Below are 13,486 nucleotides of genomic sequence, written 5' to 3' on the forward strand. Positions count from 1 at the left end.
CGGACCGAGCTGCCCGCCGCCGGCAAGGCCGGGGCTCCCGGTCCCGGGGTACTCGGGGGTGTCCGGTGGTGAGGGCCGGGCAGGGCCCGGAGAGGTGCCGGTGGTCTCGGCCGGTGCCGATTGGGCCGGTGCCGGTGATGCCGGTGCCGGTGATGCCGGTGCCGTTGGTGCCGGGCAGGGTCCGGAGAGGTGCCAGTGGTGCCGGTGCCGGTGGTCCCGGCCGGCGCCGGTGCCAGTGCCGGTGGTCCCGGTCGGTGCCGGGCAGGGTCCGGAGAGGTGCCGGTGGTGCCGGTGCCGGTGCCGGTGGTGCCGGTGGTCCCGGCCGGTGCCGGTAATGCCGGTGCAGGTGATGCCGGTGATGCCGGTGCCGGTGCCGGTGATGCCAGTGCCGGCGCCGGTGCCGGTGGTGCCGGTGCAGGTGATGCCGGTGATGCCGGTGCCGGTGCCGGTGATGCCGGTGCCGGTGGTGCCGGTGCCGGTGGTGCCGGTGCCGGTGGTCCCGGCCGGTGCCGGGCAGGGTCCGGAGAGGTGCCGGTGATGCCGATGCCGGTGGTGCCGGTGCCGGTGCCGGTGGTGCCGGTGCCGGTGGTGCCGGTGGTCCCGGCCGGTGCCGGTGGTGCCGGTGATGCCGATGCCGGTGGTGCCGGTGGTGCCGGTGCCGGTGGCGGCGCTGTCCCCCCGGTTGGAAGCGGAAGTGACGCGGCCCGAGCCCCCCAGCCTCCCCCGCGACCCCCGGCAGCGGAGCCGCCGCAGGTACCGGCAGCGGGGCAGAGCACGGGGGGCACGGGCGGCCCCGCCGCCCGGGCGGGGATGGGGCCGGGGCTGAGGCCCGCGCAGACCCCGAGCGCCGGGCCGGGGCAGCGGAGAGGGCTTCCCCTTCCCGGCGGCATCCCCTGGCAGGGCCGTGCGGCGGGAGCCCGGGCCCGGCGGCGGGGTGACCCCGGGGCTGCGGTGGCGGAGGGGACGCGGGGGGACGCGGAGCCGGGGGATGCCGGTGCTGGGGGTCCCGGGGGAGGCGCGGGGGTGCCGCGCTGGGGAAGGGGCCGGGCCGGGCCGGGCTGCCCGGGGATGCCGAGTCCTTGGGAGGACCCCGGGCCGCGGAGCCTCCGTGCCGGGGTCCCGGTGCTAGCCGCGCTCCCCGCAGGCCCGATGGACGCGGAGGCGCCCCGGGGGCTGTAGGACCCCCCTCCGCACCCAGCGCCGGCAGCTGCGGCCGGGCCGGGCCGGCTCCGCCCGCCGGGGGTCCCGCCGCCCCCCGCGTCCCCCGCCATGTCGGGGGCCCTGAGCAAGCGCAGCGACCTGGCCAACGACAACCGCTGCCCGGGGCTGAGCCTGGGGCTGCCCGCGGGCCCCGAGCCCCGCACCGGCCCCGGCGGCGCCCCGGCCGAGGAGCTGCCCGGCGCCGGCTGGGCCAAGGCCGGGCAGGACCAGAACCGCAACGAGCTCGAGCCGGGCCCGGGCCCGGGGCGCTCCCCCGGGGCGCACGGCGAGAGCCCCGGGGCGCTGCAGCCGGGGCTGCGGGCCCGCAACGCCCGGAACGCCGCCGGGGACCCGCGGGCCCTGCTGATCGGCGCCTCGGAGGAGGAGGAGGAGGAGGAAGATGAGGAGGAGGACGAGGAGGAGGAGGACGGGCCCGGGGCGTCTCCGCCGGCCGTGGGCGCGGAGCGGGGCCTGCGGGAGCCCCCGGGGCGCAGCGCCAGCCGCCTCTTCGGGGGGCCCGGCCCCGGCAGCGACGAGGACTCCAGCTGGGCCACGCTGAGCCAGGGCAGCCCCGGCAGCTCCCCCGATGAGCCAGGTGGGCACCGGCGGAGCCCCCGCGACTTATGGCTGCCCCATGGAGCCCCACGGTGAGCTCTCGCTGGCCCGCAGCTGCCCCAGGGAGGCTTCTGACAGTCTCTGGCTGCCCCACAGAGCCCGACGGCTGCCCCCGCCTGCTCCTTCCTGCCGTGGCCCCGTGCTCCTGTCAGCTCCACATCTCCCCTAGTCCCTGGCGGTGTGCCCGCTCCTACACTCTCAGCCCCCCGGGTGCCATTGCTGCTCCCCCAGCCCCTGGGCGCTGCTCTGTGTCCCAGCCCCGTTGGTTCCCCCTTTTCCCCCTTGTCCCTGTGGAGCCCTCGTGGCATCCCCGTGTCCCTGGCACGGGGGGCAGCGTGGGCCGGGCTGACCCCGTGTCCCTGCCCTGCAGAGTCGCTGTGGCCGTGTGGCGCGGGGGCACACGGTGACCTGCCCCCCGGCTGGCTGCGGGTGCAGGACACCTCGGGCACCTACTACTGGCACGTCCCCACTGGTACCACGCAGTGGGAGCCGCCCGGCGGGCCCCACGAGACCCCTTCAGACGGCAGCACCCCCACCGAGGGGCCCACCGTGAGTCGGGGCTGCGAGGGCTGGGCTGGGCCTGCAGCTGGCTGTGTGGCCACCGTGGGGCACGGGGGTGCCTGTAGGCACGGGGTGCCCGCAGATGGTGCTGGGGTGGTTGTGGGGGCGTGGGGCACCCGTGATAGGGGTGTGGGCTGCTCTTGGGGTTACCATGGGGCTCCCATACTGTGCTCTGGGGTGACTGGGGGCTGCCGTGGGGCTGCCCTATGGAGCAGCCTGACCCAGCCCCCTGCAGCTTTCCTGGACGAGCTTTGCCCCGGCCGAGACCTTCAATGATGGGGACTTGTGGAAGGTGAGAGGGGGTCGTGGATGGGAAAGGGTGGGGGGGTCAGTGCCCCCCCAACCCCACAGAGCCCCCTTGCCCCTAGGACCCCACGGCTGAGGAGGAGGAGGAGGAAGAGGAGGAGGAGGATGAGGAACCAGGAGTGTCAGACCTGGAGATGCTGTCGCCAGGCCCAGGATCACCAGGAGAGGGGTGCGGTGGGGGGCACAGGGACTGGGGGGACACATGGCAGGGCTGTGCCTGGGCCCTGTCGGGGTGTGGGACACTGGGTGAAGGTAACGGAATGGAGAAAGGGTGTCCAGGGTGAAGTGGGAGCTGAGGGGGGCAGGGACCCTGGTGTGGGGCAGGGAAATGGGGTCTCAGGATGGGGTTGGACTGGGTGATTCCCAGGATCTCAAGGCAGGGGTTTGGGGGGGGAGGTCTGAGGTACTCAGGGTGCAATGACCCAGGTGTGGGATGTGGGGGATCCCAGAGGGCTCTTGGGCAGGGTTTGGGGGTGTCAGGGTGCAGTCACTGATGCCCCCACCCTTCCCTTGCAGCATGGCCCTGGGCGAGGAGGATGTGCTGGACTCCAAGGTAGGGCCAGTCTCTCCTGACCCTGCCAGCCCTCAGGGCCCCTTCCCACTCCCGTGGGGTCTGTTCAGCTGCTGGGGGCTGAGGCACCCAGCCAGGGGTGCCCCAGGCTGTCACCTGCCTGGGAGGGGCCTCGGCCGTGCCCGCCCTGCCCCAGGGCCTGGGGCTCTACAGACTGGGGCAATGCAGGGCCGGGTTATTGCTGGGGAGCTGAGGCTGCCTGCACCGACCCCTGCCCCCTTGCCCCTCACCATCTCTGCCCCACAGCCCCTGCCCCACCCCTGCCTCATGCTCCATGCCTTTCCTGCCCCGCGTCGCTCCCTTCTCCCTTGCCACCCCTTGCCATCCTTGCCCCACACGTGCCCCGCTGACCTGCTTTCCCTGTTGCCCCAGGGCCTCCCTGTTCGCTCCCTGGGCTGGGTGCAGCTGCGGGAGGAGGAGCTGGGTCCTGGCCGCAGCAGCAGCGCTGTCAGCGCCTGCATCCGGCAGCTCTCGGGGGCTCGCGAGGGCCCCCCCGGCTCCTGGGGGGAGGTGAGTGACCCCAGAGCCCTGTGCCCCATCCATCCATCCATCCATCCATCCATCATCCATCCATCATCCATCCATCCATCCATCCATCCATCATCCATCATCCATCCATCATCCATCATCCATCATCCATCATCCATCCATCATCCATCCATCCATCCATCCATCCATCATCCATCCATCATCCATCATCCATCATCCATCATCCATCCATCCATCCATCCATCCATCCATCCATCCATCCATCATCCATCCATCCATCCATCCATCCATCATCCATCCATCATCCATCCATCCATCATCCATCCATCATCCATCCATCATCCATCCATCATCCATCCATCCATCCATCATCCATCCATCCATCCATCCATCCATCATCCATCCATCCATCCATCCATCCATCATCCATCCATCCATCCATCCATCCATCCATCATCCATCCATCATCCATCCATCCATCCATCCATCATCCATCCATCCATCATCCATCCATCCATCCATCCATCCATCCATCCATCCATCCATCCATCATCCATCATCCATCCATCCATCCATCCATCATCCATCCATCCATCCATCCATCCATCCATCCATCATCCATCCATCCATCCATCCATCCATCATCCATCCCTCCATCCATCATCCATCCATCCATCCATCCATCATCCATCCATCCATCCATCCATCCATCATCCATCCATCATCCATCCATCCATCCATCCATCCATCATCCATCCATCATCCATCCATCCATCCATCCATCCATCCATCCATCCATCCATCATCCATCCATCCATCCATCATCCATCATCCATCCATCCATCCATCCATCATCCATCCATCCATCATCCATCCATCCATCCATCATCCATCATCCATCCATCATCCATCCATCCATCCATCCATCCATCCATCCATCCATCCATCCATCCATCATCCATCCATCCATCCATCCATCATCCATCCATCCATCCATCCATCCATCCATCTATCCATCCATCCATCCATCCATCATCCATCCATCCATCCATCCATCCATCCATCTATCCATCCATCCATCCATCATCCATCCATCCATCCATCCATCCATCCATCCATCCATCTATCCATCCATCCATCCATCCATCATCCATCATCCATCCATCCATCCATCCATCCATCATCCATCATCCATCCATCCATCATCCATCCATCCATCCATCCATCCATCCATCATCCATCCATCCATCCATCCATCCATCCATCCATCCATCCATCCATCCATCCATCCCACATCCTCTGCTGCCCCTCCCCATGTCTGGGGGGAGGTGAGTGACCCCAGAGCCCCTGTGCCCCATCCATCCCACCCCCTCTGCTGCCCCCGGCGCCTGGGGGAGGGGGATGCCCCCTGAGCTGCCGTGCCCCCAGGCCCGGGCGCTGCTGCTGCTGGAGGAGCGCACGCTGAAGCTGGTGGACCCCCAGGACCGGGCCCTGCTGCACGCGCAGCCCGTGGGCGGCATCCGCGTGTGGGGCGTGGGGCGGCACGGCAGCAGGTGGGCACCTGTGGGGCTGGGGGCACGGGGTGCCTCGTGTGTGCAGCGGGAGGTGGCTCTGGTGGCCGGTGTGCAGGGATGGGGCTCTGGGGTCTGCAGGGGATCCTGTGAACGTGGGGCACAGGGGTGGGGGGATCTGGGTGCGCGGGACCCCCACGGGGATTGGGGGTCCCACACAGGGTGGGGTGGGGGCTCTGGAATACCATGGATAGGGGCTGGGGATGGGGCACCGGGGTGGGGCTGGGGTCCCCACATGGGTGAGGTGTGGGGCTGTGGGGGTCCTGTGTGCACAGGGCTGGGAGGTGCCACGTGCGGATGTGGTCCCATGGGTTGGGCAGGTGGGGACCATGGGGTCCCAACACTGAGCCCCCAGCAGAGAAGGGGCTGTGGCAGGATCAGATCTGCCCCTCGGGGGTATGGGGTGGGTCCTGGGGCTGGGGAGGAGGGGGGCCCGTGCCCCCCCTGGCTCCCCCTAACCATGCTCTGTCCCACTGTGCTGCCGGGGACACAGGGAGAGGTATGGCTGCAACCTGCCCCCAGCCCCGCAGTGCCCCCAGTCCCGGCTCGGGCTGGGTGGGGAGGGGAGCGGGGCGGTGCTGAGCGTACCCCCTTCCCCCCAGGGACTTTGCGTACGTGGCCCGGGACCCCCTGACGCAGGTGCTGAAGTGCCACGTGTTCCGCTGCGAGGGGCCCGCCAGCGCCATCGCCGCCGGGCTGCACCGGGTCTGTGCTCAGGTGAGACCCCAGGCCTCCCCGGGACCCCTCGCATGCCCCGTGGTCTGCACCCTGTCTGTGCCTAAGTGAGACCCCCCTAAGACTCACCTGGGATCCCCCACTCTGGCCAGCACTGGTTCTGTGTCCAGGTAAACCCCCCAACCCTCTGCTGGGCTTCCCCCCAAACTGCTTCCCCCCACCTTGGCCTGAGCTGTGTCTCTGCCTAGATGAGACCCCCAAAAAGCCCCGAGAACCCCCCACCTCACCTGCACCAGGTCTGCGCCCAGGTGAGACCCCCAAGATCCCCCCAGGCCCAGGTAACCCACCCCAAATTCCCCTTCCTTGGTCTGCACCACATCTGTGCCCAGGTGAGACCCCCAGAAACCCGCCAGGAGTTGCCCTAGCCTGCACATCTGCACACAGGTGAGACCTCAGCCCCTCCAGCCGGCCCCTGGGGGTGAGCCCCTGCCCACCCCAGTGTCCCCAGAGACCTGCCACAGGGCACCGGGGCCAGGGGTCCCTGGGGTGCCCAGGGTGTGAGAGCCAGGAGGGCTGGGGGTGCGCCTGTGTGACATCTGGGGGACTGTGGGTCACCATGGGGGTCCCTGGAGGTCACTGGGCTGTGACATGTGTCCCCTGTCCCCCAGCTGACGGCGGAGCGGCGCAGTGCCCGGGCAGCAGGCCACGGCCTGGGGACAGACCCCCCCCGGCTGGGGGAGCCTCCCCTGCAGGGTACGGGGTTGGGGGGCACCTGTGAGAGAGCTGGGGGGCTCTGGGGGTACCCTGGGGAGCTCTGGGGGTAACTAGGAGGGGCTGGAGTCTGCTGGGGGAGTCTGTGAGGGGACAGGGTGACTGCAGGGGAGGGGGCTTGTGGGCCTGGAGGTTGTGTTCATGGGGGGAGGGCAGCTGGAAGGGAGAGTGGCTTTAGGGAGGTTTGGGGGGTGTCTGACAATGTCCTCCACCACAGCAGGGCTCCTGCCCCCAAGAGCAAGGCAGTGCAATTGGGGGTGTTGGCAGTTCTGGGGGAGTGTTGGGGTGCTCTGGGGGGTCTTGAAGGGCTCTGGGGAGGTCTGCCATGTCCCCCCCACACTGGAGTGCCCAGCATCCAAGAGGTCTTGGGGGGTTCGGGTGCTGGGTGAGCACTGAGGGCTGGGGAGGGGTTCTGGAGGGATGTTGGGGCTCTGCGGTGTTTTGGGGGGCTCTGGGGGTGCCTGACAGTGCCTCCTCCACAGTGGAGTTCCCAGCCCCCAAGAGTGAGGTGGTTCAGCGCTTCCCCGTGTGTTACCTGGGCTGTGTCCCCGTGGCCAAGCCAGTGGGTGAGTGGGGGACTTGAGGGGCAGGGGGGAGTGTCTCGGGGGGCTCCTCTGGCCCCTGTGCGGCAGCTGTGGGGCGAGGGCACCCCAGGGTTGTCCTGAGCCTCCCTGTGCCCCCCAGGCATGGATGTGATCAACGCGGCGCTGGAGGCGGCGCTGGCCCCCGGCTCAGGGGAGCCCCCCACGCCCACCCCCGTGGTGGTCAGCGTGGCCCCCGCCACCCTCACCATCGCTCACCGCCAGGTGCGTGCCCTCCTCGGACCCCCTGCTGTCACCATCACCCCCCACCAGGGGCATCCATCCCCACATCAGACCACCACCCTGGCCTAGGGGGGCTGCAGTGACTCCCTCTCACTCTGGGGAGATGTGTTGACCCCCATCCTCACGGGTGACCCCTTCCTGTTCTGGGGTCTGAATGACCCTGCCACGTGCCAGAGGGGCTGCAGAGACCCATCCTTGTACCAGGGAGCCACCATGGCTCCTTCCATGGTGTCCCCATCCCACCACCTCCCGCCGGGCCTCGGGGCATCCCCTCCCAGCCCCCGGGTATCACAGTGACCCCCTGCCCTTCCTGGGGGGTGCCTTAGCGACACCCCACATGCCCTGCTGACCCCGTCCCCGTGCTGGGGGTGTCTCGATGGGCCCCTGCCCATCACACGGGTGCCCTGGTGACCCCCGTGCCCCCAGACAGAGGCGGTGCTGTGCGAGTGCCGCGTGCGGTTCCTGTCCTTCATGGGGGTGGGACGCGACGTCCGCGCCTTCGCCTTCATCATGGCCAGCGCCCCCGGCACCTTCCGCTGCCACATGGTGTGGTGTGAGCCCAACGCCGCGGGGCTCAGCGAGGCGCTGCAGGCCGCCTGCGTGGTGAGTGCCACCCCTGACCCCCCCCGGGCTGCCCCCGGCCCCGCTGAGCCCCGGGCTGACCCCCTGGCTCCCGCAGCTCCGCTACCAGAAGTGCCTGGATGCGCGGCCCCAGGCCTCCAGCTCCTGCCTGCCCGCCCCCCCGGCCGACTCGGTGGCACGGCGGGTGGGCTCCTCTGTGCGCCGGGGGGTGCAGACCCTCCTGGGGACCCTCAAACCGCGGCGGGGAGGGGCGCAGACCCCGTGAGCGGGGCGAGGGCACGGGGGACACGTGGCTGGGCAAGGCAGCGTCGGGGGGCAGGACCGCGGACCCAACGCTCCAGGACACAGAGCTGCCCTGGGTGTCGGGTCGGGGGTCCTGCCCCCACCACTGCCCCCACGGTGGGTCACGCCCCCTCCAAGGTCCCCAATGCATGTGGCGTAACGAGGGTCTGTGTTGTACTAAATCATTAATTAATAAACCCATTCCACCAGCCTGGCTTGGCTCTGCATTTGGCCTCACACAGGGAGGAGCAGCAAGAGGAGGAAGGAGGAGGGCATTGTGTTTGGTTTGGGTTTTCTTAGGATGTCACAGGTGAAGAGGGGCAGTGGGGTCCATCCACTCCTTATGAGGGGTGTGATGCGAGTACAGGGATCATGAGCTGATCCCAATTGTGATCCCAGTGGGTGAGAATTAGGACAAGGAGGCGGGGTGGTGGAGCCCCAGCCTGGTCTCCCTAAGTCGTGGCTGAAAATTGCAGTGAGGAGGATGAAGGACAGTGGGGTCCATCACACCTGTACTGGGGGGTGATGGGAGCGTGAGGACTACGTGCTGATCCTGATCCCAGTTCCAGTCCTGGTGGAGAGGATTAGGAGGGGTGTTGGTGTCCACTGTGCCTTTATTGTGTAACTGGTGGGACATGGGGACCACGTGTCAATCCTGACCTCACTCCCAGTGACCTTGCACCAATCCTGCTCCCAACCCCGCTCCTGCTGTGACCTGTGTAACCGTGTCCCTGCCCTGCTTACAGTGAGATCAGTGCTGACCCTGCTCCCGGTGTCACCATGTCCCAGGAGCTCCCAGGGTGACCACGTCCCAGGAGCCCCCGGTGTAACCACATCCTGAGAGCTCCCGGTGTCACCACATCCCGGGAGCTCCTGGTGTGACCACGTCCTGGGAGCCCCCGGTGTAACCACATCCCAAAGGCTCCCAGTGTGACCACATCCCCGGAGCTCAGGGTGTCACCATGTCCCGGGAGCTCCTGGTGTCACCACATCCCAAAGGCTCCCGGAGTGACCACGTCCCAGCCCCTGCCGCTGCTGGCCCCTGGCTCAGCAGAGGCGCCGCTGGTGCCAGAGCTCCTGGACGCGCGGGAAGGGCAGCGCGGGGCGCAGGGGCCGGCAGAGCGCGGGGTCGGCGGCGCGGCCGGAGCGCAGGGCGCAGAGCAGGGCAGCCTTGCAGGGGCTGCCGCAGGGCTCGCGGGGCGGGTGCCCCTTGTGCAGGTGGAACCAGAAGAGCTGGAAGAGCGGCTCGTCGTCCTGCATGTGCCGCACCAGCCGGTCCCAGTCGGCCGGGAAGGCCGCGGGCAGCCCGTAGGCCTGGCGTGCGCCGTAGAGCCGCCGCCAGCGCGGCGCGGTGCCCGGCGGCGCCGCGTTGGCCTCCGTCAGGTTGAGGATGAAGGTCTCGTGGTCCAGGACCGCGTGGGAGCTGCCGGGGTAGGAGGCGGCCACCTCGTAGACGCGGTACCCTGCGGCGGGAGGGACGGTCAGCACCGGGAGCGCGACGCTGCGGGGACACGCGGCGGGGCTCGGGGCGCACCGGGGTTGAGGCTGATGTAGGTGGTGACGCTCGGTGCGATGAAGGCGATGGAGACGGGACGGGACAGCGTCTCCTCATCGTAGAACAGCTCGAACTCGTCCAGGTGTGTGTGCCCGAAGAACTGCGCCGCGATGGTGCCCTCGAACCTGTGGGGTGAGCGGGGGTGGCATCCCCAGACCCCAGAACCCCAGCCCTGGCCCTCGGGTCTGGCACGTGGGGAGGGGGGCCAGGGTTCATGGGGTGGGGTCTGGCACAGGGGCTGGGCAGTCAGGTGCATGGGATGGCACACAGAGAGAGAGCCCAGGGTGTGGGGTGAGTCTGGTGCAGAGCTCCAGCACATAGGGCAGGGGTCTGTTGTGTAGGGCAGGGGGACCATTGTGGGATGGGAGTTCAGGGTGAGGGGCCAGGCTCTGGCTTGTGGGGCGGGGGGTCTGGTGTGGGGGTCGAGGGCACATGGACAGGGGTCCAGCTCAGGGGGATGGAGGCTAGGGCATGGAATGGGGGTCTGGCAGGTGGGCTGGGGCAGGTGTAACTGGCGGGACATGGGGACCTGGTCAGGGGTCTGGTGTGTGGTGCGGGGTCTGGGCAGGGGTCGGGCACTGACCTGCTGACGATGCGGTAGTAGTTCCAGCTCCAGCTGCGCAGACAGTGGGCTGGGGGGATGTGCCCGATGATGTGCACCTGTGGGCAGGGAGCCAGGGCTGGGGGTTTGCCCGGCGCCCACCGGGACCCCCCGTGTCCCCCCAGCACCCCCCCACACCTTCTCCCCATCACGCTCAGCATCTGCCAGGACCCCTATGAGCCACTGGAGCTGCCCTGCCGGGTCAGTGGCATTGATGAGGAGCCAGAAATTGGCCTGGGAGCAGAAGTTCATGTTGAGGGAGACGAGGCGCAGCCCAGGCCAGACCTGTGCCGTGTAGAACCCGCCAGCCCTGTGTGGAAAAGGAGGGTCAGTGCTGCGTCCCCTGAGCCACAGCCCCTGCACCCATCCCAGGGACCCCCAGCTCTCTGCCACCCGCACTGCCCACCCACCTACAGCTCCCGTCACCCCACAGCCCTCTCTGCACCCCAGCCAGCCATGACCCCCTCCTTGTGCCTCTCCCCCCGTGAAGCTGAGACATCTGCACCCAGCCCCTGCTGGCCTGGTCCCCCCACTGCCCCTCCAGCACGGAGACCACGCTGTGTCCTGCCAGTCCCGAGCCCCCAGTGGCCCGGAACCCCCACCCCCTGCCCTCCCAGCCCCAGACCGCGCAGCGCCCGGGCAGAGGGAGCCCCGGGCCGGTGCCCACCGCAGGGTGCGCAGGGCGGCGGGGGGCAGCCAGTGCTGCCAGGCCTCGGCCATGGCGTCGTACAGCCAGGCGGCCGAGCGGTTGCCGCGCACGTAGGGCGGCGGGAAGGCGTTCACCGGCGTGGCCTCGTGGTTGCCCACGGCGGGGAAGACGCGCAGGCCGCCGAGGCGGGCGCGCAGCAGGGCGGTCACCGTGCGCAGGGCGCGCAGCTGGTCCCCGCGGCTCTGCTGCCACACGTCGTGCGCGGGGATGTCCCCGGTCCAGTACGCGGCCGCGAAGCCGCCGGTGCCGTTCCCGGTGCCGTTCCCGGTGGGCAGCTGGGCCAGCAGCGCGTCGATGGTGTGCAGGGGCAGGTCGCACTTGCTGTAGCTGCCCCAGAAGCCCGCCGGCCCCGGGCCCTCGGCGGGCGCCCCGCGGCAGCACAGCGGGTCGGGGCAGGCGGCGGCGCTGCCCGGCGCGTACTGCCGGTCCCAGTGCAGGTCCGTGAGGAACAGGATGCGGGCGGTGGGCGCTCCGGGCGGCGGCGGCGCGGGGGGCCGCACCGGCGGCTTGGGCGCGGCGGGCAGGGACACGTTCCAGGCGCCCAGGATGTCCCAGTGGCCGCAGCGGGGGCCCAGCAGCAGCCCGCAGGCCTCGGGCGGGCGCAGCACGGAGCGAGCCCAGGCGGCCACCACGTCGCCCTGGAAGAGCTGCACGGCCTGGCGGCACACGGGCGGCCGCGCCAGCCGCAGCTCCTGGCACAGCCGCGACGCCACGCGCCCCACGCGGGCCACGTTCGGCTCCAGCTGCAGGGGACGGACACTGGGGATGGCCCCGGCACCCCGACCGCCGGACACCCCCGCTGGCCTCCCCCTCGGCTGCCCAGGACAGACCCCGCGCACCGAACCCAGCTCCTGTCACTGCCTGCGCCCGTCAGCACCGCCGGGATGGGAACGGCACCCCCGGGATGGGCAGGGGATCCCCGGGATGGGAACGGCACCCCCGGGATGGGCACGGCACGGCACCCCGGGATGGGCACGGCACCCCGGGATGGGCAGAGGATCCCCGGGATGGGCACGGCACCCCCGGGATGGGCAGGGGATCCCCGGGATGGGAATGGCACCCCCAGAATGGGAACGGCACGGCCGGGATGGGAACGGCACCGCCGGGATGGGCAGGGGATCCCCGGGATGGGCACGGCACCCCGGCTGCCACCACTGTACCCCTGGCTCTGTCACTGTCCCACAGCCCCCGGCCCACTCGGCTGGATCTCCCGAGGCCAGAAGGGTCCCACCCGGTGCCGCAGCCCCTCCGGTCCCCAGCCCGTGCCCTCCTCCCTCCTTTCCCTTGCCGCCCCCGCCCGTCCGTGCCCCGGTTCCTGTTCCTGTCCCAGCCGGTCCCCGCTCCCCCGGGCGGAGCCGCTGGCACGGCCCCGCCCGTCCCCGCCCGCCCTGTCCCCATTCCCGACCCGGTCTCGTGTCTGTCACAAGCCCCGGCCTGCCCTGGCCTGTCCCGGCCCCGGCCCGTCACGAGGGACTGGCCCGGCCTGTCCCTGTCCCTATTCCTGTCCTGTCCCTGTCCTATCCCTGTCCCGTCCCCGGTGTCCCCGCTCCTGTCGCCCCCGCTGCTCCCGTCCCGGTGTCCCGGTGCCCCGTGCCCACCTGCAGCGCCAGGTCCAGCGCCCCGAAGAGCACCCGGCAGGCCGGGCACGACACGTTCCGCCAGCCCCAGCGCGGCGCCGCCGCCGCCAGCTGCTGCTCGGGGCCGGGCGAGCCCGCGGCCACCGGCAGCGCCAGCAGCGCCAGCGCGGCCAGGGCCAGCGGCAGGGCGGGCAGGGCGGGCAGGGCGGGCAGGGCCGGCAGGGATGGCAGCGGGGACCGCGGGGCCAGCGGCGGCCGCCACAGCGGGGCCCGAGCCCCGGCCGCCATGGCCGAGAGGGGCGGGGCCGGCTCGGGGGCGGGGCCGTGCGCTGCCATTTATGGACGAGGGGCGGGGCAAGGACGCAAAGGGGAAGGGCAAGGTCGGGACAGGGCCCGCCCCCGGCGCCAGGCCGAGCGGGGCGGGGGCGTGGCCACCGGGGCGGGGAGCCGTATGCAAATGAGGGTGCCGGGCTGCGTGAGGCGCGCGGGGCACGATGGGAGATGGAGTCTTGGGGCTGGCGGCGCTCCCCGGGGTCCCCTCCCCCGGTACGGTCACAGCCCCCCCCGGGCGGTCACCCCCGCACGGCCATCCCCGCA

The 13,486-nt window shown here is 69.9% G+C and overlaps 2 protein-coding genes across 2 annotated transcripts; one reads left to right on the forward strand and one right to left on the reverse strand.

Annotated features, from left to right (window-relative positions):
- The first annotated feature begins 648 nt into the window (after nucleotides 1-648).
- Nucleotides 649-8,661, forward strand: APBB1 (amyloid beta precursor protein binding family B member 1). Its single transcript, XM_064404906.1, has 14 exons — nucleotides 649-753; nucleotides 1,145-1,795; nucleotides 2,186-2,364; nucleotides 2,612-2,668; nucleotides 2,745-2,851; nucleotides 3,199-3,235; nucleotides 3,626-3,763; nucleotides 5,171-5,295; nucleotides 5,916-6,030; nucleotides 6,657-6,741; nucleotides 7,242-7,325; nucleotides 7,444-7,565; nucleotides 8,010-8,186; nucleotides 8,263-8,661. Exons 2-14 carry the CDS (start codon nucleotides 1,270-1,272, stop codon nucleotides 8,428-8,430), a joined length of 1,920 nt encoding a protein of 639 aa, XP_064260976.1. The 5' UTR covers nucleotides 649-753; nucleotides 1,145-1,269; the 3' UTR covers nucleotides 8,431-8,661.
- A 720-nt stretch (nucleotides 8,662-9,381) lies between these two features.
- SMPD1 (sphingomyelin phosphodiesterase 1) lies at nucleotides 9,382-13,399 on the reverse strand. Its single transcript, XM_064404915.1, has 6 exons — nucleotides 12,911-13,399; nucleotides 11,271-12,055; nucleotides 10,742-10,913; nucleotides 10,586-10,662; nucleotides 9,982-10,127; nucleotides 9,382-9,910 (listed from the first exon to the last, which is right to left on the reverse strand). Exons 1-6 carry the CDS (start codon nucleotides 13,223-13,225, stop codon nucleotides 9,495-9,497), a joined length of 1,911 nt encoding a protein of 636 aa, XP_064260985.1. The 5' UTR covers nucleotides 13,226-13,399; the 3' UTR covers nucleotides 9,382-9,494.
- Nucleotides 13,400-13,486: the final 87 nt, after the last annotated feature.

The sequence above is a fragment of the Passer domesticus genome, chromosome 2 (assembly GCF_036417665.1).
Source record: "Passer domesticus isolate bPasDom1 chromosome 2, bPasDom1.hap1, whole genome shotgun sequence".
Classification (NCBI taxonomy): Eukaryota; Metazoa; Chordata; class Aves; order Passeriformes; family Passeridae; genus Passer; species Passer domesticus.

What these genes read in the sequence shown, in the direction of transcription:
- APBB1 (XM_064404906.1), top strand. Translation starts at nt 1,270, where the DNA reads ATGTCGGGGGCCCTGAGCAAGCGCAGCGACCTGGCCAACGACAACCGC. An exon ending in GTGGGGCGGCACGGCAGCAG is followed by an intron (nt 5,296 to 5,915) that starts GTGGGCACCTGT and finishes CCTTCCCCCCAG; the next exon opens with GGACTTTGCGTACGTGGCCC. An exon ending in TGCACCGGGTCTGTGCTCAG is followed by an intron (nt 6,031 to 6,656) that starts GTGAGACCCCAG and finishes CCTGTCCCCCAG; the next exon opens with CTGACGGCGGAGCGGCGCAG.
- SMPD1 (XM_064404915.1), bottom strand. Translation starts at nt 13,225, where the DNA reads ATGGCAGCGCACGGCCCCGCCCCCGAGCCGGCCCCGCCCCTCTCGGCC. An exon ending in CGCTGGACCTGGCGCTGCAG is followed by an intron (nt 12,056 to 12,910) that starts GTGGGCACGGGG and finishes CGTCCCCTGCAG; the next exon opens with CTGGAGCCGAACGTGGCCCG. An exon ending in CTGAGCGTGATGGGGAGAAG is followed by an intron (nt 10,663 to 10,741) that starts GTGTGGGGGGGT and finishes CCCTGCCCACAG; the next exon opens with GTGCACATCATCGGGCACAT.